General features: G+C 40.9%; 1 protein-coding gene across 1 annotated transcript in view; it reads right to left on the minus strand.

The window, feature by feature from the left end:
* The window catches only part of OTOP3 (otopetrin 3), a 139,853-nt gene that overhangs the window by 112,488 nt on the left and 3,447 nt on the right, over nucleotides 1–23,918 (minus strand). The window contains exon 2 of the mRNA XM_085614409.1: nucleotides 12,870–13,283. Coding sequence (XP_085470535.1) covers nucleotides 12,870–13,248 — 379 coding nt within the window. The 5' untranslated portion in view covers nucleotides 13,249–13,283. The remainder of the gene's footprint in view (nucleotides 1–12,869; nucleotides 13,284–23,918) is intronic.

A 23,918-nucleotide genomic window follows, 5' to 3' on the forward strand; every position in this document is an offset into this window, starting at 1 on the left:
TATTTTGACTATTATTAAGCAAAGACATGCCAATATGTATTTTTCTGATGTTTCTACTTCAGAGTACTCATGTCATGTACGAAAGAAGCTAGAGTTAATAATCTTCATTAAGTAAGAAAGTGGCTTGGGTTTACCTCGCAAACCATAAACATTTCGAAGAGGGTCATATTATGGTATGAGGTAGTGTAGAAACAGCTCAATAGATTTTAATGAACGGATAATCTAAAAAATACACTCCAAAAAGCCAGTACTGACCTGAATGTAATGGCACTGATGGAGCAGGTAGAACGAAATTTTGTATACCTCCTCTATTTTGCATGAAAAGACTAACTATATAACTTACTGATTATAATTGTACTAACAGTGTGGTGTGTTATTCTAACTCAACCTTTGCATACACAGATTACACGTGGGAAATTGCTATTTGCATGGCAAAATAACTCTAATGATTAAAATACGTACGCATATTAATAGTAGTACATGTAGTAATAGACATTGCATGATTTATGTTGCTTATGTGATGTTTGCATTCCTGATTGGATCCTAAAGGTGAATATTATCGCTTTAAATGTTGCTATATGCTAGGAAAATACTAATACATAAAAGGATTAGTGAGGGTATAACATTAGAATCATCATTTCTTTGTAATAATTATTCTTTTGTGTTTGTTTTGCTTAAGTTAGCATTTGGGCCTACCAAAACATGGCGTCCGAAAATCGAGTTCAGAAGTGGCCACCGTCTCGTGAGCGCGATACCTACTACGCAGACTCGGATGGCTCCGTGAACTTCCTGACAAACCCTGTGCACCATGTCCTCGGTCAAGGATGAGATCTTGGTGGACTGCCAAAATACGGACAGTAAAAACTGCTTTAAAATGAACAATTGGATGATACAAGTAATCCCAAAACATTGTAACATAAGGACTATGTCATCTATGGAAGTGAAACAGAAAAATCCATGAGAAACCATAATGAACAAAAATCGGATGTTTTCGATCAGCCAATCACAGACTTTCTCCGCCTAAAATTTTTTCATGTTATCCTGAAATTTATTATAAAAAGAGTAGTAGAATAGGGAGGAGTCTGGCTTGTCCTGGGTTCCTGTTGTTGTTCCGGATTGTTCCAATTTCCTGACGTCTATGCTGGCGATGACAGATGCTTGCACGATTTCTGGTCCTATGGAGATCTTTGGGACTGTAACGTGCTGAGCAAAGAACTTTCGGACTTTGAGCTTTGGCCTGCTTTATTTGGACAAATTAACGGCTAATTCGATTATGCAGAGCCAATGAATTAGAGAAAATCCAGATAGGAAGAATAGGTAAATATATTGTCCGGTGATTTGAATTAATTGATCTAGAAATTCTAAAACCTTCGATGAAACAAATGCTAATATTAATTGCAACAACATTTTAGATAAACAAATATTGATTAACAGAAATTATGAGTTTGTGGTTTTTCGTTAAGGGGAATAAAGGATTCTGAGTCTTAAAATGTGTTTTAGCTGGTTCTAAATCACCATCAACCAATCGAACTAATTGGTCCGTCGACCAAGTGGGTGGAGTGCCTTGATGTTTGGGATTAGGAATCTATAGGTGGAAAATGTTAATGTATATTCTGTAAAATAACTTTTTCTTCTCTATAGGTTTTAAGGTACCCCCCCACATGTTCAGCACGATATCATCATCCCTCCTGTGTGCAGACTCGTGAGTCAGAGACGTGTGAGTGTTGAATCACCGCAGAATATAAAATTTGAAACAGTACCACATGAGGTAGGAAGAAATAATCCTTTCAGAGAAACAGACAATACTCAACCTAGTAAAATGGCAAATGAAAATTCAGCTGAATTAGCAAGAACTACTTTAGAGTTAACTGAGAAGATTAGGGAATTAACTAAAAATATGGAAGCTGTAACTGTTCCTGCAACAATAGGACCTGTAATGCCGATTTTTGATAAACAAAAGGATAGTGAGCATTGTCTGACAATTCCTTATAACGGTAACAGAGAAAATGAAATACAAAGAAGAGATACAAGAGAAAATTCATGGGGACAAACGGTAGGAATTTCCGAACAAAGTACTCCTAAAAATTTGACAGTAAATCAGAGACTAGCAAATAGAGCAATAATGATGACAGAGTCAGTACCAGGATCACCAAAAGGTTAGGAACAGACATGAAGTGAAATGATTCATGTAGGTCCTACTTCTGATGAATTAAGTGAATGGCTAAGAAGTTTACAGCAAAAAGATGCTCAACCTAGACCTTTAGATGTGTCCAAATTAAAAATAGTGTTAGAAGAATTAATAGTAGGGACTATTCCTACAGAAAAGTTAAAAACCTGTCAGGATGAAGTATTAATGTTTCTATGCAAAAGTATAACGTGGAGAGCGAGAAATTTACATGAAAGATTAGAAGAAGTAGCAAATGAAATGGGTATTGACTTCGAAAAGGTATAGTCATTACAAAAGCCATACAGAGTAGATTTTTCTGAAAAGGACATTGAAAATTTGAATACTACAGGACAAACAACTCAGATTAAAGACTTAATTATTTTACTAAGAAAATGGGGCGATGTAGACAAATGGAAAAGTAGATGGTTTCGAAAACGAGATGATACAACAGATAAAACATTGCGGCTTACCCAGTAAGAGAAAAAGAAAAGGTAGTAACTAAATGTCCCATGAGAGAGATTCCAGGTGGAGGCTATGTACATGTCCCCTGGACCAGACAAGATATTTTGTCATTTACAAATGATTTTCCACAACTGTGCGAGAAGCCAGTGGAGTGGTATAAGCAGGTAGACAGGTTTGTAAAATTATCTAAAGTTCTATGGATTGATTTGAAAAGTCTATTTGACATAATTGTACCAGCAGATCTATGGACAGAATGTAAAATTACAATAAGTTGGCCTACACAAGAATACCCTAGAGGTCCCAAAACAGGTGCCCCTGATCCAGAAGTAATGAGAAAATATGAACAAGTAATTACCTTTTTGAAAAATAAAGTACCTCCTAAAGAAACTGATTGGGTAAAGATTGATAGAATTCTTCAAGAAGCAAAGGAATCTGTACATACTTATTATGAAAGGCTGATTCTTGCGTTTAAACAGTATAGTGGTGATGAAAATTTGAGTGAGAAAGATTTGAGTCATTTTGTATATCGATTTGTGCATGGGTTGCGACCTGAAGTAAGTGAAATGAGTAAACAGCATACAGTAGATTGGCAAAATAAAAAGATAGATGAAGTACTGAGACATGCAAAATATTTTAGTAATGAAATTGAAGCAAAGCAGCGTAAATTAAAAGAAAAAGCCATGTGGGCTCAAGTAAAAGTGGCAGAGAGAAAGGAAGCTCAATTGATTGAACAAGCAAATGGTACAGGCATGAGCCAAAAACTTAATATTGGAAAAGGGAAAGGACAAATTAATATAGATGAAGTCAAAAAGAAATGGCCATGTCATAATTGCAGAAGAATAGGGCATTGGAAAACCGAGTGTAAATTTCCCCCAAGTGCTAATGGTGATAATGCATCATTGAATTCACAGGTGCAGAATGAGGTGAGTTGTCAACCGCAGCGACAGCAGCAGGTTGTTGCCCAACAGAAGCAGGCGCCAAAATCGCCTTTTCCACAGTGCGTAAATCCTCAGAAATACAGTAATGAGACAGGATTCTTCAATGAAGAGCAGGTAACTAAACTGCTGCGCGCTAGTGCTGTTTCGCATTATTGGCTACAACGCGATGAGAGTGAGTCAGAAGAAAGGTATTGACGGTGCCGAGGGAAGGAAGAGGAGTGCGTACTTGGCACAACTCTAGAAGTAGACCAGACAGACCCTTTTGTGGATGGAAAGGTAAATGACGAAAACAATACTTTCCTAGTAGGTACTGGTGCTACACGTTCAACTGTTAGGTCAGCTGATGTTAAAAATCTTCCTCTCTCGGACGAAACAATCCAAGTAGTTGGAGTATCGAACAGACAGATACAAATGTATCTCACTGAACCAGTTAAAGTTAACATAGGGAAATTGTCTGAAATGCACTGTTTTGTCGTTTGCGATTCAAGCCCTGTAAATTTGTTAGGGAGAGATTTGCTGTCCAAAATGAATTGCACAATATTTTCTACTCCAGATGGTTTAGCATTTGAGACCCCAGATAAGGATGTACTGTATAAAATGACTATGGCTAATATGGAACCTGAAACTACCGAGGCATTTGCTGTATTTGATCCCGAGGAGCTATCCTCAAGAATTGAAAAAGACAGTAAAGACAGAGGTATGGGATTTCACAGGAGAAGATGTGGGATTGATGAAAAACGTAGGTCCTGTAAAAGTTGCTGTAAAGAAAGGAGTAAGTTACTCAAATATTCCGCAGTACAAATTGACACCCGAGATAATTGCAGGAGTCACTCCTATAATAGACAGAATGATTGAACAAGGTATTTTGAAGGAAATAATGAGCAGTCCATGTAATTCGCCAGTTATGGGTCTGAAAAAGCCTAATGGAACTTTTAGAATAGTGCAAGACCTGAGAAAGATAAATAAAATCGTTGTATCATGTTGTCCCATTGTACCAAATCCATCTGTGATTTTGTATCAGATTCCTCACGATGCGGAATGGTATACAGTGATTGATTTGTGTCACGCTTTTTTTTCCATTCCATTGCACCCTAACAGCCAACAGATTTTTGCGTTCCGGTCTGGCGAACGTATTTTTGCATGGTGCCGAATTCCACAGGGGTATACAGAGAGGCCCTCAATATTCAATCAGATATTAAAAAAGTCCTTAGAAGATTTAAAAATGCCTGAAAGTTCGGTTTTGGTCCAATATATCGATGACCTGCTTGTGGCATCGAGAACTCGAGAAGCTTGTGTAGTGGATACCATTGCATTGCTGAATCATTTGGCAGATGGAGGACTTAAAGTATCCCCATCGAAATTGCAATTCTGTCAGAAAGAAGTACAATATTTAGGCCACAAAATTGAAAAAGGACTGAGAAAAGTAACTGCAGATAGAATCAAGATAATAAAAGGATTGAGAGCCCCAATGACGCAAAGAGAAGTGAGAATGTTTCTTGGAATGGTTGGATATTGTCGTCATTGGATAAGTAACTTTTTCCTGATTGCAAAACCTTTAGTACGCACAAGAAGTGATGTAAAAGATCCTATTGAATTAAATAAAGAAGAGTTGACGGCTTTTAAACAATTGAGAGATGGTTTGTGTGAAGCACCAGCACTTGGCATGCCTGACTATGAGAAAGAATTTGAACTCTATTGCAGCAAAAGAAATGCATGTGTACTTTCTGTGTTAATACAAAAACATGGGAAACTGAGGAGACCAATTGCATATTTTTCAGCTATATTAGACCCTGTAGTTGTAGCATTGCCTGGTTGTTTGAAAGCTGTAGCAGCCACTTGTAAGAGTTTGGAACAGAGTGAAGGAATTGTGATGGGATATCCTGTACGAGTGTTTGTACCTCATGATGTGGCAATCCTTTTAACAAGGAGCCGCACTCAGTTCATGATGCATAGTCGTCTGACTAAATATGAGAAAGTCATCCTAGGTGCAACGAATGTGAGCCTTGTGAGATGTCTGAATGTGAATCCTTCAACGTTACTGCCTGGTACTGAGAATGTGGAAGTCAGAGACGATGTGGATCATGACTGTTTGGAAGTGCTTGATTTCTGTACCAAACCACGTCCTGATATAAAAGATGTACCTTTGACAGAAAGTGACTATGTAATGTTCGTGGATGGATCATGCTTGAGAACGGATGAGGGAATTCTGAGTGCAGCGTATGCAGTATGTACGGTAGCAGCTGTATTGGAAGCATCTTGCCTAAAAGGAGAAAAATTAGCCCAGGTTGCTGAACTTTTTGCATTAACAAGAGCATGCAAGTTGGGAAAGAATGTGAAAGTGACTGTGATAACCGATAGTCAATATGGCTTCGGTTTAGTGCATGACTTTGGGCAAATCTGGTCCCAAAGAGGGTTTTTGACATCGAGTGGAACTCCTATAAGGAATGCTGAAGTGGTTGGAAAATTGCTTGAGGCGATACAGCTGCCTAAGCAATTAGCTGTTGCGAAATGTACGGCCCACTCAAAGTCAAATGACTATATTTCTGCTGGCAACCAATTTGCCAACGATATGGCTCAATATTGCGCACATAATCAGAAGTCTGTGAATCGGGGAAGAGAAAGAGACATTAATTCATGTCCCTTGTTGTTTACTAACACTGTGAATACATGGGAAGAAGTGAGGCAGTTGCAGGAAGAAGCAGGAGATGAGGAGATGAGACAGTGGGTAAAAGCAGGATGTGCACCACGGGAAACAGATCATGTGTGGGTTTATCGGGATGGAAGACCAGTTATGCCTGATAGCATGGTTTCTGCCATGGCACGGATGTATCATGGACAAGCACATGTAGAAAGAGATGCTATGATCAGACTTTTCAAACAGTCATGGTATAATGCAAAATGTAGACTTGTAGCTGAAAGCCTTTGTCAAAGATGTCTTATACGTCAGCAATTCAATCCTGGAAGACAAACAGTGGTAAGTCTGGGAACGATAGGACGAGAAGGAGGGCCTTTCACCAGAATGCAGATTGACTTCATTGAAATGCCCCCCGGTAACAGGTTGAGGTATGTTCTAGTGATGGTTTGTCTGTTCTCCGGATGGGTGGAAGCATACCCAACAAGAAGCAGTGATGGAATTACAGTAGCCAAGCTATTATTGAGAGAGTTTATTCCTACGTTTGGTTTTACAGTTACAATTGAGTCAGATAGAGGAAAACATTTCCATAATGAAATCATGAAATTAATTTGCGAAGCATTGAATGTACAACAGAAACTACATTGTGCCTATCGCCCAGAGGCTTCTGGTGTGGTGGAACAAGTAAATGGTACCATTAAAAACAGACTGGGAAAAATGAGTTTAGCCACAGGTTTGAAATGGCCTGATGTTTTGCCTCTGGTACTCATGACTATTAGATCTATTCCAGATAGGAATACAGGTCTGAGTCCCCATGAAATTGTCATGGGAAGAGCAATGCGACATGTTTTCATACCAGTCAACAAGCTATTGCCTATATCTGATGACTTGGTGTTGGATTATTGCAAGGGGTTGGCTGATTCAGTTCATTCTGTGTTCAATCAGGTTGGATCGGATGCCACGACTCTTGAAAAGAAGCCAGCTCATGATTTGAGCCCAGGAGACTGGGTGAGAATAAAGGTGCACAGAAGACGAAACTGTTTGGTCCCACGTTGGGGAAAACCATGTCAGGTGATTCTGATCACGACAACAGCTGTAAAATGTGCAGGAGTAAAGAACTGGATTCATGCTAGTCACACCTTGTGAATTCCAAATCCAGTGGATAACAAGGAAGGAGAATACTTTGAAGAATCAGATACAAGTTCTGAATCAGATACTGAAGAAATAAGAACAAGACAAACTCCTGAAAGGGGGGGAGTTAGAACCAAGTCCAGTTATTGCACCAGAGAATCTTCCTTTAAGAAGAAAATTACAGATTTCTGACACCAGCTCAGAATCAGACACTGAACCAGTAAAAGCACACAAGAGTGAACATAAAACCAGTGAAAAGACTGTCAAATAAATTCTTGATAAAGAAGTCCCGAATGAAAATTCGAGAGAAATTCCACCTGAAATAACAAAATTAGATGGTAAGGTACCAGATACAGAGAGTGAGGGAAAGAGTTTTGCGGAAGACCCCCGAGGAGTTGTAGGGAAACCACATCCAGGTAGAAGAAGGGATAGTTAGTCAGCAGGAAGATTGAGTGGAAGAACCACGAGGAGGGACAGAAGTAGGTAAGAAAAAGGAAGTGGTGGTAAGAAAGACTACTGAAAGTAAAAGTCAAGTTGGAACCGAATCGGAGGACAGTGATGAAGAAGTGCCAGAAGGTCGAGTCCTGAGAAAAAGAGCATGGAGAACTGAGAGAAATGAAAAAGGAAGTAAGTTGAAAAGACCAGCAAGGAATGTAATTTGGCCAAACAAGATAAAGAGATCAAGATACAGATTGACACGAGTAAATTCATCTAGAGCTGAACAGGTGAATGAAGTGTCTAGCCAAGAGAAATCAAAAGACGTGGAACAAACAACAGCAGAAGAAAGTAAGAGAACGAGAAAACCTAACCAGAAGTATAAGTCACCGGAATGATCTTATGTGGCACTGCCTGAAGTAAAAGAAGAGGCAGACAGCTAAGGGGATCTAGAGGTGACTGTACCAGGAGTGGTTGAGGAAGACGGAGAATCGGAAATCCTGAGAGTTATCTTGTCTGACATCGGAGAAGAGACGGATGTTCAGGAAATTCTGCATCAAGATTGTGAAAGAAAAGTAAAAGACGATCAAATGCCAAACCGAAGAGACCAAAAGTGCTCTAAAGGAAGAAACAATAATTTACCGAAAAAGACACAATCTGAAAGAACCAAGTAGGTGCTTAGAGCCTTGGATTAGAAAAAACTAGTTGTGAAGTAGAAGAGGCTAAGTCAAAAGACACTGATCATTTTTTCAAAATGGCAAACACAAAAAGTAGAAAATCTAAATGTGTGTTCCTTAGAAGATGGTTCAAAATGTGTTGTTGTTGTACAGGATTACTAAAGCTTCTGTGGAGTGCGTTAGCTTTAATGGTTTCATTTAAGGCTCCATTAGAAACAATAGAAGGACACAGCGAAAATAAGACTAATGTAGAAAAGATTCAAAAGATTTATTCGACTAAAATAGATAGAAATTATTTACATAAAGATAGGTCCATAACTGATTTTTCTAACAATGTTTTTTCAAAATTATTATACGAATATGTGAATACGATGGATGTGAGGAATTGTTATGTCTGCATGCAGTTGCCTGCATCAGTATCTGAGGGAGTGACATATCATCACATCCCTGTGATATATGGAATAACCTGTAGTGTATTAGCAAGTTTGTTTTACAAAATAGGGAGACTAGAATATTACTTTTCAGATGTAGATAACATATTTTCACAAATACTTGTAGTTAACAAGCTGAATAAAGTAAAACCTGCTATAGTGTTAGGTGAATTTTTCTTAGAAACTAAAGAATTAACATTAGAGTCAATATTTAGAAACAATCTAACTTGTAGTTTAAAGAAGGAGGAGAAAACATTCTTAGATATGGTAGAAGAAAGGAGATTGAAAATGCAAAAGAAGGTACATGAGGGAAAAGAAGAAAAGACAGTCTGGGATGTTGAAAGAGAGAAACATTTGAAAGGAGAAGCTAGTCCAAAAATGGCTTTAGATTGGCCTTAGAAAGGGAAGTTGTGTATCAGAAGGAATCAAACTGCATATGATAATTACTTTGTAGGCACAAGTGATTGCCATGATACTTATAGAATCATGGGTGGATGGGGATTTAAAGGAGGAAATGATCTGTTTTTTCCTGGATTATATTTTTTCTGCGGGAATTAAGCAGATTATCGATGGCCAGATCACTGGTATGGCAAATGTTATCTAGGCCTGGTTTTCCCAAAGATATTTCATGTGGGAAGAGGAAAAGATGGTGCACATGAGATAGGTAGACAACTAACACGTAGAAGAAGAGAATCTTGGTCAGAAATTGTAGGAGACATTTTTGGAGCATTGATACCAGAAGTGGGAATATCTCTGAATGCGCATACAATTAGAAATTTATCAACAGTAGTGGATCGCTTGTCAACAAGCACTGCTGGAGGATTTTTATTGGTAAACACTGAAATGGTTGCCATGCGAGCCATGGTAATGCAAATTCGACTTGCCCTTGATATAATTTTGGCAAAAGAGGGTGGAGTCTGTGGAATGCTGAAAGTTCAACATTGTTGTACTTACATTCCTGACAAAAGTCAAGATTTGAAGACGTATATTAAGAATATAACTGATTTGCATGAGGAGATTGTTCCAATGGAGGCTGAAGGTATTTTGGAAAAGATTGGGAAAAGGTTTTCTATTATTAAGGACTTTTTACTAAAACTAGGTAGTACCTTTATTGGTAAGATATTATTTCCAGTAACATGTGTGATTATTTTAGTATTAATTCTAAGATTAGGATGTCTATGTAGCAAAAGAAGAAAATTACGAAATAACATAAAAAGAGAAACTGTAAAGAAAAGAGAGAAAGAAAGTAAAGAAAGAGAGTTTGAAGAAGTAGAATTAGAAGAGTGGAAAGAGAACATGTATAGAAAAACAAGAGAAGAGGAGACAGGTGAAACAATATTATGAACTAACAAAATGTTAAGAGAACTGAATTCATTTCCATTTACTAAATTTTTCCAAATTTAAAGTTAATGTGGTGATGTTAAAAATCACCAAACGGGGGATTGATGGAGCAGGTAGAACAAAATTTTGTATACCTCCTCTATTTTGCATGAAAAGACTAACTATATAACTTACTGATCATAATTTTACTAACAGTGTGGTGTGTTATTCTAACTCAACCTTTGCATACACAAATTACAAGTGGAAAATTGCTATTTGCATGGCAAAATAACTAATGATTACAATACGTACACATATTAATAGTAGTACATGTGGTAATAGATATCTCATGATTTATGTTGCTTATGTGATGTTTGCATTCCTGATTGGATCCTAAAGGTGAATATTATCGCTTTAAATGTTGCTATATGCTAGGAAAATACTAATACATAAAGGGATTAGTGAGGGTATAACATTAGAATCATCATTTATTTGTATTAATTATTCTTTTGTGTTTGTTTCGCTTAAGTTAGCATTTGGGCCTACCAAAACATGGCGTTCGAAAATCGAGTTCAGAAGTGGCCACCGTCTCGTGAGCGCGATACCTACTGCGCAGACTCGGATGGCTCCGTGAACTTCCTGACAAACCCTGTGCACCATATCCTCGGTCAAGGATAGGATCTTGGTGGACTGCCAAAATACGGACAGTAAAAACTGGTTTATAATGAACAATTGGATCATACAAGTAATCCCAAAACATTGTAACATAAGGACTATTTCATCTACGGAAGTGAAACAGCAAAATCCATGAGAAACCATAATGAACAAAAATCGGACGTTTTTGATCAGCCAATCACAGACTTTCTCCGCCTAAAAATGTTTCATGTTATCCCGAAATTTATTATAAAAAGAGTAGTAGATTAGGGAGGAGTCTGGGTTGTCTTGGGTTCCTGTTGTTGTTCCGGATTGTTCAAATTTCCTGACGTCTTGCACGATTTCTGGTCCTATGGAGATCTTTGGGACTGTAATGAGCAAAGAACTTTCGGACTTTGAGCTTTGGCCTGCTTTATTTGGACAATTTAATGGCTAATTTGATTATGCAGAGCCAATGAATTAGAGAAAATCCAGATAGCAAGAATAGGTAAATATAATGTCCGGTGATTTGAATTAATTGATCTAGAAATTCTAAAACTTTCGATGAATCAAATGCTAATATTAACTGCAACAAAATTTTAGATAAACAAATATTGATTAACAGAAATTATGAGTTTGTGGTTTTTCGTTAACGGGAATAAAGGATTCTGAGTCTTAAAATGTGTTTTAGCTGGTTCTAAATCACCATCAACCAATCCAACTAATTGGTCCGTCGACCAAGTGGGTGGAGTGCCTTGATGTTTGGGATTAGGAATCTATATGTGGCAAATGTTAATGTATATTCTGTAAAATAACTTTTTCTTCTCTATAGGTTCTAAGGTACCCCCCGCATGTCCAGCGCGATATCATCATCCCTCCTGTGTGCAGACTCGTGAGTCAGAGACGTGTGAGTGTTGGTGTTATGGGCCCCACCAATGACTGCATGTGTGAATGAGCTAGTGTGAAGTTGGGTCTGCAACGCAGGGAGGATAATTGTGTATATATATGATTTCCTCCTTTTTCTCCGGTCCCGCGCTGGATCAGCCCAATAATCATACTGAGGTTGGACAAAGTAGCCAATGCTGATGCAAGCCGCTGCGCGTGTGTTTTTTTAAAATTAGCTATACTTGAAATTTGAGACAAGCAGAGATTCTGAGAAACAGCAGCACGGCAAGCAGAAGGCTGTAGGCTTAGTTTAGAGTTAGACAGTAATGGGACATTTGACACAAAATGGCGGGCGTCCCCTCAACTCAACCGCAGCTCTCCCACTTCGGGGAAGCGCCGTGTTTCACATGGCAGAGAACCAGTGGTGGTCCTGCCTTCGCAAACCACGTCCCAGGAATGGAATCAGAAAACATCATTTAGGGAACGAACACCGATGCCAGATCCACAGTGTTTGATCCTGCCTGGGGCCAGTCGACCATTTCCACTAGGAATGAAAAAGCACGTGTGCAAACCCCCATCCCCATCTAACCACCACTCCCACTCCCCTAGCCACTGTATTTTATTTTTCAAAACCAACCCCATGCTTTGGGGGGCTGGCTTTGGAATATATAAAAAGAAAAAGCTGGTCCAGCAGGGGGATCGGAAAAGTGCAATTTCACAAAAAAGGTGCTTCTACTGTGTCAGTTGAGGTACCTTTGGTGCAAAATCCTCTGAAACCAGGCAAAGTGGCTTAAATACGGCAGCCAAACTGCAGCTGGGGTTGTGGAGGTAGTGCCGCTTGTTGGGTCGCCGGGACTAAATGAGACCTAGCTTCAGTTGTGAACGAGCCTGCTTCCCCTCTGTGGGTCACACATTGAGGTGCTACTAGTCAACAACATTGACTTACAAAAATATTGCGTCTACTACTTCATCTACCACAAAATCTTCAAACAAAATGCATATGTACAATTTTTAACTCTACATCTGTTTACCTAGAGCTACCTTGCGATGTAGTGGTCGGGTAAGAGAATGTGGGTAAGCCTTTTATACATTGTTCTACAAAATGCGCAATAAGCAGAAGATATGATTGCTGGGAATGGACCCATCCCCAGGACTCACCACGGAGCCAGAGCGCACCAGCATGGGCATCCCTGTAGAGAACAGCGTGGGGCTTGCGGGATGTGCCAAACATGTAGTAAAGCAGCCAGCAGCTGGACAGCACCATGAGGAGGCTGAGGAAGATCTTGACGTCGAACTTCGTGATGGCCACTTTGTTGAAGATCATGCTGCTGATGAGGGCGCTGCCCAGGAACACCACATTCATCCCCAGCAGCCCTGAGAAGAGTTGCCCAGACTTCTTCGCTTGCTTGTCTCTCATGGCCACAGACGAGCAGTGCCGGTGCAGCCAGGATTTCTCATATCGAATCTTCTCTATCAGGGTGGTTCTATCACTGCTCAGGCTTGGGCGCTTCCTCTGCTCAGGCAGCTGATCAGCCATGCTCTGGCTATCCCTTTATCCCAGGGGTTGCAGACCTGCAGTACAAACAACAGGCATTTGTCTAATTTCAGATTAAAAATAATGTAATAGAGCACCACCTTAGAAGTGTGGATTATATTGATCAGTAGAGACCTATCATGATGCATCGATTATTGCATACCCAGTGTATACATTATAGACAGCAGTTTTCATTCTTTTCTTCTTAGAATGAACATACAACAGAACAACCTAATATATAAAAGCATTTGCTTGTATTGTAATTGTGTTGTAATTGCATTTATATAGCGCTTACTACCTCTGACGAGGCGTTAAAGTGCTTTTTTGGCGAGTAGCACACTACTCCCGAACCCATAAAGGATTAGTGGTGAATTAGTATAGTGAAAAAAGAACGTAATTTGAGTGTTCGATATGTTAGTCAGTTATTTGGATTCAGAAGGATAGTGGAGGGATAGAAGAAGGGAAAAGGTTTGAAGTTTTATAGCGCTTGCTACCCCTGCTAGGGTGTTGAAGCGTTTTTTGCCGTAGGGGTGCAAACTGAAAACAGTTATTGCTTAAATAGTTAATAATTAAAATGTATACCTTTTTTAATTAAGTCTAAGAAGATTTTCACTATGAAACAAAGCATTTAAGCCTTTTTAATATAAACAAAATAACCCACAAAAAAAAAATCATTTTTTTATATGCTTATTGTTACTTATCGAATCTAAAATGAGAAATAAGGAAAAAGGTCTTGAAAATATGCTTCATTCATATGTAGAAAAAGTATGTGCAAATTAACATCTAAAAAATATGAAAGTGTAAAATAAAACCTTACATCCAATTTTGCATTCTATTTCCTTTTCCCCCATGACTCAGAGGGTCTGAAGCTGTACAGCGCTACCTCTACCGCACACCGGCAGACCCGTGGAGCGACCTTGCATAGGGATGGGAATGTTCCCTGCATTGTGTAAACAGATGTACCCGTGCCCAGTGTGACCGGGCTGTATGTGAAACTGGTATTCTGATTTTTGTTGGTCCAGCCGACACGCTAATTTAGGGTGTGCGCTGATGCTAGGGCCATCCATGATGATTCTAAAGTCTAGAAACTGTTCTGTGACGTGGAAGGCTGCATCAAGCATGTGGATAATACTGTTCATGTCCTGGGTTGTTGACGTGAAGAGGTTGTGGAAGCACATCAATATTTTTGCCGATTGGTAGTACTGAACAGACCTTTTTTATGTTTTAGTGGGAGTATGGACCAGTCCCATGTAAATAAATTTACACTTAGATGTAACACCCAGACTCTTACGCTGACATGTCTATACGTTGAGTGCGTATATGTATGGTGTAGATCAGCAGTTCTTAACCTGTGATCTGGGGACCTCTGAGGGGTTGTCGACACCAGCTCACAGGATCTGTGACTGCTTAGAAAATGTAATAATATTAACAGATTAATAAAGTATATATAAATAAAGAAGAAAAATGCAACACTGACAGTTTTTAAACGTTCTGTAAATTTGAAGGATTTTGAAATTGGAGGCTGAAAATTAAGTTGGTATCCTCAGATCAGTGGTGGCTCCTCCGCTAAGGCAGAGAAACGTCCCCCCAACAAAACTAAGATGATAATAACAGACGGTATTTCTGTTATTATAATTTTATTTTTAGTATCAACTAGGTTGGGCAGGGCGGGGCTGGGCTCCAGTGATGTCCGCCAGGAGGAGGAGTGGTGCTGCACTCCAAAATGGGCATGACTGCTTGGCCGGTGCACTCGGGCCAGCCAACCGGCTGCATTACACAGCCTTGTTGGGAACATGCCTAGCCTCTTATTCTCTGAGCGCTGAGCCACTGCACTCTAACCAATCACAATGCAGCATTGTGAGTAGCTTTGGGGAGGGAGCGTGTGTGCTTCCTGGTTCCGGCCACAGAGAGACGACAAGGGACGACGGAGAAGAGATGACTGAGGACTCGAGACGCGGCAAGGAGGTGTTTTTATTTTATTTTGTGCACCCACCTGCCACCTCCCTCCCGCCCTTCTATTCTCATTCTCTGCCAGCCGCTACTGTCTCTGATTGATTCACGGGAGATTTGCAATTGCATCAAACAGAATATAATATGGACGATGGGTGGCCTCAATTGAATTTAGAAAAGCTCCAACCTTCCAATTAAAATTAACATTTTAATATTTTATATTTGTATGTGAATTAAATAACATACTTGTTTATGTATTTGTTTGATGAATGCTTGGGTCTGTATTTTTGTGTATTGTTTTGTTGATCAAATCATCAAAATTGCTTCAGCTGGTCTCACCAGCTTCCAGTAGTGACTCAGTTGGGGTCCCCGGATTCCAATACTGATTCAGTGGGGTTTCCTGGATTCCAGTAATGCTTAAGCGGTGGTCCAGAACGTCAAAAGGTTAAGAGCACTGGTGTAGATGATAGCATGACTCTGTGTTGTGAGAGACTGATTAGTGGGACCCAATTTTGGTAGACCCTGGTTTGAGATGGGATATACCTTCTCTCCAGCAGATGTCATTTTTTGCCTGCATTCCTGAAGTTGTATGGCAGAGACTCAGGCACTTAAGTGAGGGAGACTGGATGCAAGGATACCCTTAGAAAATGTATGAAGAAGTTTTAACATGCGATTGAGGATTAGTCCTTCCTGAGCACTGTCATTTGTTGGACGGCAGGCAATAGTAGGCGAGTCGCAGATTTTGTTGTTAAGAGTGATTAAGTTTTTAGGCAGGGCCTGATGTTTTTACTTTTCCTAATTGCTAATTCAGGGAGGTAAATGACAGCCAGGGGCATAGTCCTCAAACTTCATTGTGCAGGAGTTTTGGCACATTCCTGCTTAGAACCTGCATCATCACTACCTGCAGTGATATTCATCACCTTGCACAAAGGCTGTCACTGCACTAAGTCAGAAATAGGACATTTATAAGGGAACCACTCCAAACTGGTTCCAGGGCTTTAGACAGTGGATCAAAATATGCACATGTTTGATGAGCCAACAGTTCCCTCTTTGCCTTCCTATTATGCACAGTCTGTGTAGTTCATAGCACTGGTAGAGAATGCTCTGTTAGAGAAAGGAAAAGAACAAACCAAGGCTCTCCACCAGAGTGCTGTATATCAAAAGTTTTAAACCATTAGAAGTCCCTGGATTACACTAGCAGTAAAGTTAACAGCACATTGCCTGCAGTCAGGCCTTGAGCTGTTCCGATGGTGATTTGACTGTTCGGCTGGACCAGTGATGAACGGACAAGGAGATCAGCCTTTCAGGTGCAATTTGAGACAAATGTCACAGCCAGGTGGCCCTTTGTATGCCAAATATTGGTCAGAAGGACAGTGTTTTGGGATACACCAACAGGTTTCTTCTTCTCTCACACAACCTGTGAACTGACTGACCAGTAGCGGCTACCATTTACGGTGGGTGGGGTGGCGGGTGTCAAGGTAAAAAACTAAAATAAAAAAGACTTACCTTCCTCCACAATGCAATGCGATATCCTCCTTCGGTCTGCTGGCAGGCTCCAATGCTGGACCCAGAAAACTCTCCTAACCAATCCTGGTGCTGCTCTCACCAGCATGAGAGCAGCGCCATGATTGGAGGGAGTGGCCTCACTCAACGCTCCTAAGAGCACTGGAGACCTGCGCTTTCTCTAACTCAGCTGTCTAAGACAGCTGGGTTGGAGAACTTTAAAATGCGCATGTCTGGCTGATCATTGCAAGATGGCCGACTAAAGGGACATGCACATTTTAAAGCGCATAGCTCCCTGCTGCTGCCACTCTGTAGCACTGGCCCTGCCCTGACATTTAGTTTGGGACGGGTTGCTAAAAAATGAAATGCTAATAAATAAACTTTATTACCATTTTGTTTTTCAGCTTTTTTTCCTTGGGCTTTTCTTAGTGAGGCGACGCTCCTCCGCTCAAACTGAGGACACGCCCCTGTAACTAACTGAATAATAGGGAAGTGACAGGTATTATGAGAGGAGCACTTTCTTTTTCTGACAAATACCCCAGAGTCCTATTACCCTTTATTGAGAGGGCAGAAACATGCTGACAACACAGTCCATCTAGCAAAGCGTTTTAGCCATATGACAGAGAAGGAGTAATAAAAAAAAATACTAATACTTTGGCATTTTCCACTTCCATACACATTTTTAAGTTGGTCTTTCTTCTCGACATTGGGCATAAAAAAGAAAAAAACTCCTGGCCTCAAAGAGCTCCACAGGGGCGGGTGGGGAGGGAGGTTCACCATGTGTACCTGGATGTCAACATTGTGAGGAAGGAGCCAGTGATGAACCATGTCACTTTGGTGAGTAAGAGCTCCTGTCCTTTTTAGGGAAGACTCATTTTTCGGTTTCCCTTATCCCTTATTCTGGTGCAGCTTCATGAACACAATAGGAACCCCAGTGTATCATCTATGTTCTGCCAGGGACTGCTTAGATCACCCTGTGACTACAGATCTGCCAAGCGACAGGGATGAGACCCAGGATGAAGAGAGCTAAGGAAAATGACGATGAGATAAGGAAAGTATTAAAAAAAAATTCAGGTGATACTGCTTTGTGTCTACGAGTGAGTGCCTCTGTTTCTATGATGTTACTGTTTTTCTATATGTTAGTGTGTGTGAATGTGCATGTTAGGACAAATATGTTTTGCAAATGCAACAGGTATAATGCTGGTCCTGGCATAATGGTTGTAATTCTTAGCATATTGTGGCATCCATGACATCATGGTATCAATGCATGGTATAACACTGGTCCTGGTATTAAAGTGCCAATTCTTAGCATTTGGTGGGTATCTTTTTATCTACCCATTGTACATTGATCATGACACACAAGTGGTAATTCTTGGCATAATCATGATGATACATGGCATATTGTGACCATCCATGCCATGATAGTGTTCATTGCTCACCTTTAGAATAATACTGGCCCTGGTATTAGCTTAAGTTTGGACCAACTCTGCCATATATTCCTCGGAGACTTTACCCTCCACTGGAATGACCCAAATTAACCTTTAACTTCTCTCAACTCTGTAAGGGACCTACTCATAACAAGGGCGTCACTCCCGAACTTATCATTACCAAAGGCAATAGCATACAACTGGGTGACATCCTACCCAGTGACTGGTCAGATCATCATCAAATTTCCTTCCACATCCTGGAAAAGGTCATGTTCAGACAGGGCCAACCTCTTAAAGCTAAACAACTGACTCGCAATTTGAGAGACATCAACATCAATGTTCTAACATCTATCACCAAAGATAGGCTTCAGCCCCCTCCTAACATGACCAACCTTGACGATCTTTCTGATCACTACATTAACACTATGGTTAACATTTTTGATACTATGGCACTGAGCCAACTCAAAAGGATTCAAGTCAAACAATCCAAACCTTGGTTTAATGGTGCCTTAAATGATGAGAGACGCAATCTCAGACTCCCAGAGAGACTTTAGAGAAACACACCTTCCACCACAAGCCTCATTCAGCTAAGGAAGGCGAGAAGTATTTACAACAAACACACCCGCATTGCTAAAACAGACCACTTCAGGGCTCAGCTGGATGGCGCTTTGAGTAGACCCAAGCAGTTCTTTGAAATCATCAAGCAAGTGGACTTCTCAGAGCACTTCTCTGAAAAATCAAGGAAAATCGAACTGGAGCTGATATCTGACACTCCCATTTTGCGGCCTCTGAACCTCACTGCATCATCAGTTTAGTTGACAGGACCTTCTGCGTTGTCCTTACCCATTGGTTGTTCTCTCAAAAACGACACCTCTTGGAATTCCTTTCTCCTTCCAGATGTCACGCAGCTGCTCCATAACATGGCGTCCCTTAAACCATCCAACCTTCCAACTACTTCAGCGATCCACTTCCTGCTAAGTATTTTAAGGATCTCAATTCCGCCATTCTCCCCCTGTGGTCCTGGATCATTCATGAATCTCTCTTACAGGGAAGGGTACCTGAATGCCTCAAGACGGGGCAAGTTACTCCCATCCCTAAGAAGCCCAACTCTGACTTATCTGATTCTAACAACTTCCGTCCTATCACCAGCATCATGACTAAATTGCTCGAGAAATGTGTCCACTCACAGTTATGCAAGCACATAGAGAAATTTCAACTCTTTGACCCCTACCATTCGGGTTTCAGAGCAGGGCACAGTACTGAAACAGCACTAACGCACATTGTTGATGACCCCTTGAGATTCCTTGATTAAAATGTCCCTTGTCTCCTGATCCTTTTTGACCTGTCCTTAGCATTTGATACCATCAAACATGAAAACTTGATTGCTCTTCTTCAACATAGGATGGGTCTCACGGGCCCAGTCCTAAATTGGTTTGCCTCTTTCTTACATAACTGCACACAAAGAATCAGAGTTAACCACTCCCTTGCAGCCAGTAGCTCTGTTACGATTGAAGTTCCTCAAGGATCTGCACTCTCACTCACTCTTTTCAACCTTTTTAGGGAACCACTTACCATCATTCTGAACCATTGTAACATTCAGTACCACATGTATGCGGATGACACGCAACTGTACTTGAAGATCTCCTCTCAAGAGGACATACAAATGCTAAATGATGCTCTCTCAAATCTTTTGTTAAATACTCTCAAAACTGAATTCCTTCTGATTACTCCCCCCAACCACTCTGCACCTATCCTGGACTGGGTTAAACAACTCACTGCTCTTAATTGCACCCCTCATGTGGTTGACACTGCTAAATCGTTCGGCATTACTGTGGACAAATACCTAAACATGCAAGCGCACATCAGTGCAACTACTGGGGGAGCCAACTTTCAACTCAACACCCTTAAGAACATCAAGCCTTTCCTTCCCCATGAAGACATCAGTCCTGCTGTACAATCCCTGGTTATCTCTCAACTGGAATATGTCTTGGTGACCCTTGCTGTGCTTCCCAAAGCTAGCTTGGCCCCACTCAGAGCTACTCTAAACGCATCGGCCAGGCTCATCACTGGCTCCAGAAAGCATGGACACATCTCCCCCGACCTTTTGCAACTAAGTTGGCTATCTATCGAAGCTAGGATATGCTTCAAGATAGTTTGCTTGACACAAAAAGCTTTACACTACAACACCCCAGCTTACTTGGCAACTAAGCTTGAACTATCAGGCTCATGTCGGAACTTAAGAAGTACGTCCACCCTACTTTTGGAACCTCCCAAATTCAAAAAGAAAAGATCTTACAGTTGTACTTTCACAGGTCTTGCTCCAAGAATTTGGAACACTCTGCCTTCCGAAATCAGATCCAGTTCTTCCACTGCATCTTTCAAGAAACATGTCAAACGGCTATTCTTGAGTGAACACTAACAGCATCAACTTGTTCTCTTGCCAGGTCTACAAATTTGATTCCTATTTTACACTGTTGTTTCGATTTATTGTATTCTGGTCTTGTCTGTTAATTGGTATCTTGATCTTGGGCAACTGATTCTTATTTTACAACGTTGTTTCGACTTATTGTATTCTTGTCTGATTAGGTACGGATCGGGCCAACTCCCCAACTCCTAACCTTGATTGTTTTTCCCCCTCTGTTTGACAGTATGGGGGTTTAACTACACTGTTTGTTCAATTGTGTTTTATTTGTGCTTTTGCGCCAGCTGTACAGCGCTCTGATATCCATAAGGGTCTTGTTCTCGCTTTATAAAACTTTTCAAATAAAATAAAATTAAAATAAATAACACCCGCAATTATTGACAAATGATGAGCATCCATGGCATGGTGGTTGCCCTTCACTGGTTTAATGCTGGGCCCTGGCACAAAGGTGGTAATTCCGGGCATTTTTTGAACATCCATGACATGAGATGGTGATACATGGGAATGCAAGACAGAATTGATTCATGTGCGGAAATGTACATGTGAGCATCTGAAGACAATTATACATGGGTGTATGGCACCAAACTCAAATTTGCTGCATAGTAAAAAATATGTGAAAAGTGTGCTCTAAATTGCCCTACTGCCACAACTAGAAAACATCCCCCTAAAGTCCATTGTCACAACATGAAGGTACAGGAATATTTCCATTGCGCTTTGACAACTTATGTTATTTTAACAAATGTAAGTACAAATTGTGCTTTAAATGCTCGTTTCACAACCGATTTTTAAACAAATTTGCAGTGTAGAGTACGACCTCTCCAAATAACCTCTTGGAGGAAGTCAGGTGTACTCCTTCTCTCTCCAATCCGCAGTGAGTATTTACACTTCAGCACTCTCAAAGAACATCAGCCTCATGGCTGCCACGAGGCACTTTGTAGAATCCCGAGCAGAAAGAACAGCAACTGGCAGATGTCCTTCCAGGATACTTACCGAGGACTTTAGTGATGTGGAAACAGGCTTTAGCGCTGGTGGCGCCTTGTGCTGCAATCTTTTTTGCCACCCCACCATGATCTCCTCCCCGGATTCCCTCACTATCACCGGTGAAAAGTGCCCCTCGTCTCTCCATAGCCCCTCTCTCACATACATTTCATTTGTTTTAAAGCACTGGTAAAAGCTGGCGTTACTAATCCACTCAGATATCCACATAAAACACCATCTGTTCTTTGCAGCAGGCGTATTAAACCCCTGTGCTACTTTATGATGAGTCAAAACTGCCACTAGACAAAACTCTGATGTCTCTCTCTAGCAGGAACATTCATCTCAAGAGTTATCTTGACATTTGTATTGCTGCCTGAAAGCCGGATGATTAAGGAACTCTGCAGCAGGCGCTTTTAAATCTTAAGTTATTGCTAAACACAGGGCCCACCCCTGAGGTCAGTGGCCCCCTCCAGGTCAGGGCCTAGTGCAGCTGCACCAGTCGCACAGCCCTAAAGCCGGCTCTGTGGGGAAAGGATGTTGGGCCAGTAGAAGAGCTCTTCCTCTAATGGAGGATCGTTGTACAATGAGGTGGTTTACGTTATGGTGATGAAATAGCAGTGTTTTTGCTTCTGGATAATCAGCTTTTGAGGAGGGCGCCAGGTAAACGTTCAGGCAAACGATATGTTGACATTCCTGATGCAATAGAGTGGTGTGGACGCAGAGGGTGCATGGCTAGCCCTGAAGTTGTGGACGGTGGTATAAGTATATGGTTGATGTTCAGGCCACTTGGCAATCTGCAACCTCGAGATGAGAGGAGGCGGAGACTGGATGGCAGTGTTCTGGGTGTCTGGCAGGTTCAGGATGGCTACCCAAGATGATCTCTCGAGCAATACTTTCCTCACTCACATAAGAAGAATTTGAGAGGGAGCACTCTGAAAAAGACAAACTATTAGGAAGGCGAGAAAGAAGTGAGCAACCAGACGTCTTGCAGACTGGGGTAGTTGCAGCTCCCACACGTCTCCCCAGAGAAGTAGATCAAAGAATGGTTGAGATCATCAGAGGGAGCTCATTGTCCCCTCTAGCTCCCACTGTTAATGAGAGACAGAAGTCACCCTGGTTGATCTTAGGGTTGAAGTACCTGCTTTGAGGCTCAGTCGACGCGCCCTCAGATCTTCGGGTGGTTTAGCAGCATTCATCAGATGATCAGAAATTTATTGGGTTACCTACACATTCCTGTTGTGGGTGTAATTCTCAGAGGAGGGGTCAGAATGAATTGCTACATTTGATGTAAATGTGTGCAGGAGTAATGAAGGTAAGGAAGAGGCATTTAAAAGCAGCTACTGAAGAAGGCAGGTTTGCGAATCTTTGGGTCAGATGTACGACCTGCCAAATAGCGCCTCGCAAATTGCGATTCCCAGTGGGGTCACAAATTGCGAGCCCATTGGGAATTACAGGCCCTCCCAGGGATGGTGGCCTGCTGGGCTCAGCAGACCACCATGTCTAAAACGGCTTTTAAATAAAGCAACTTTTTTTTTTTAAATGCAGCCCGTTTTCCTTAAAGGAAAACGGAATGCATTAAAACAAAAAAAACAGAAACATTCTTTTTTTTAAGGGCAGGTAGTGGTCCCTGGGACTACTGCCTGCACTTAAAAAATAATATTGCATGCATTTGTAAAGGGGAAGAAGTCTCTGTGGACCCCTTCCCATTTGCGAATGCGTTACCACCTACTTAAAGTAGGTGGCAAATTGTGAGTGTTTTGCGTTCGTAAAACATTGGTACATGGCTTTGCGGTCGCTATTAGGAAGGGAATGCCCCTTCCTAATAGCGAATCACAAAACAATATTTTGCGAGTCGCAATTTATTTGCGAGTCGCAAAACACTGTTTGTACAGGGGCCCATACTTTTAAGTGTGCGCAAACGGGTCTAATAATCGTTTGCGCACGCTAAAAAGCATCGTACATCTGGCCCATAATCTCTGCTTCCAATTACTTATTTCGACTAGAATCTGAAAGTGTTCGCCTAGAAGTTGAACTTTAAAATGTTTGTAAGAAGGCACAAGGCTTATAACATTATGTATTTTTCATTCCTTTATTGGTCTAAATATTGTATTGATTTTAAGTGTTTTAGATATTTCAAAAATGTAATAGTGTTATATGGACGAAGATGTCTCAATAAAGGTTTTATTATTATTAATAGTTTGCATCATTCGGGACACCAGGTCAAGCTCGACACCTCGTTTCGAACACAGCCTCTAACAGCCGTAGGCATCACAGGGGCTAGTCAGCTTCACAGCCTCTTAAGGTATGCATGGCCCCGGAGTCCCGGTCATTTAGTCTTACAACATTGGATGCCATAGTCAGACTGACCTAAGACACTTCGATTCAAAACAAGC

This window comes from Triturus cristatus, chromosome 7 (genome assembly GCF_964204655.1).
Source record: "Triturus cristatus chromosome 7, aTriCri1.1, whole genome shotgun sequence".
Lineage (NCBI taxonomy): Eukaryota > Metazoa > Chordata > Amphibia > Caudata > Salamandridae > Triturus > Triturus cristatus.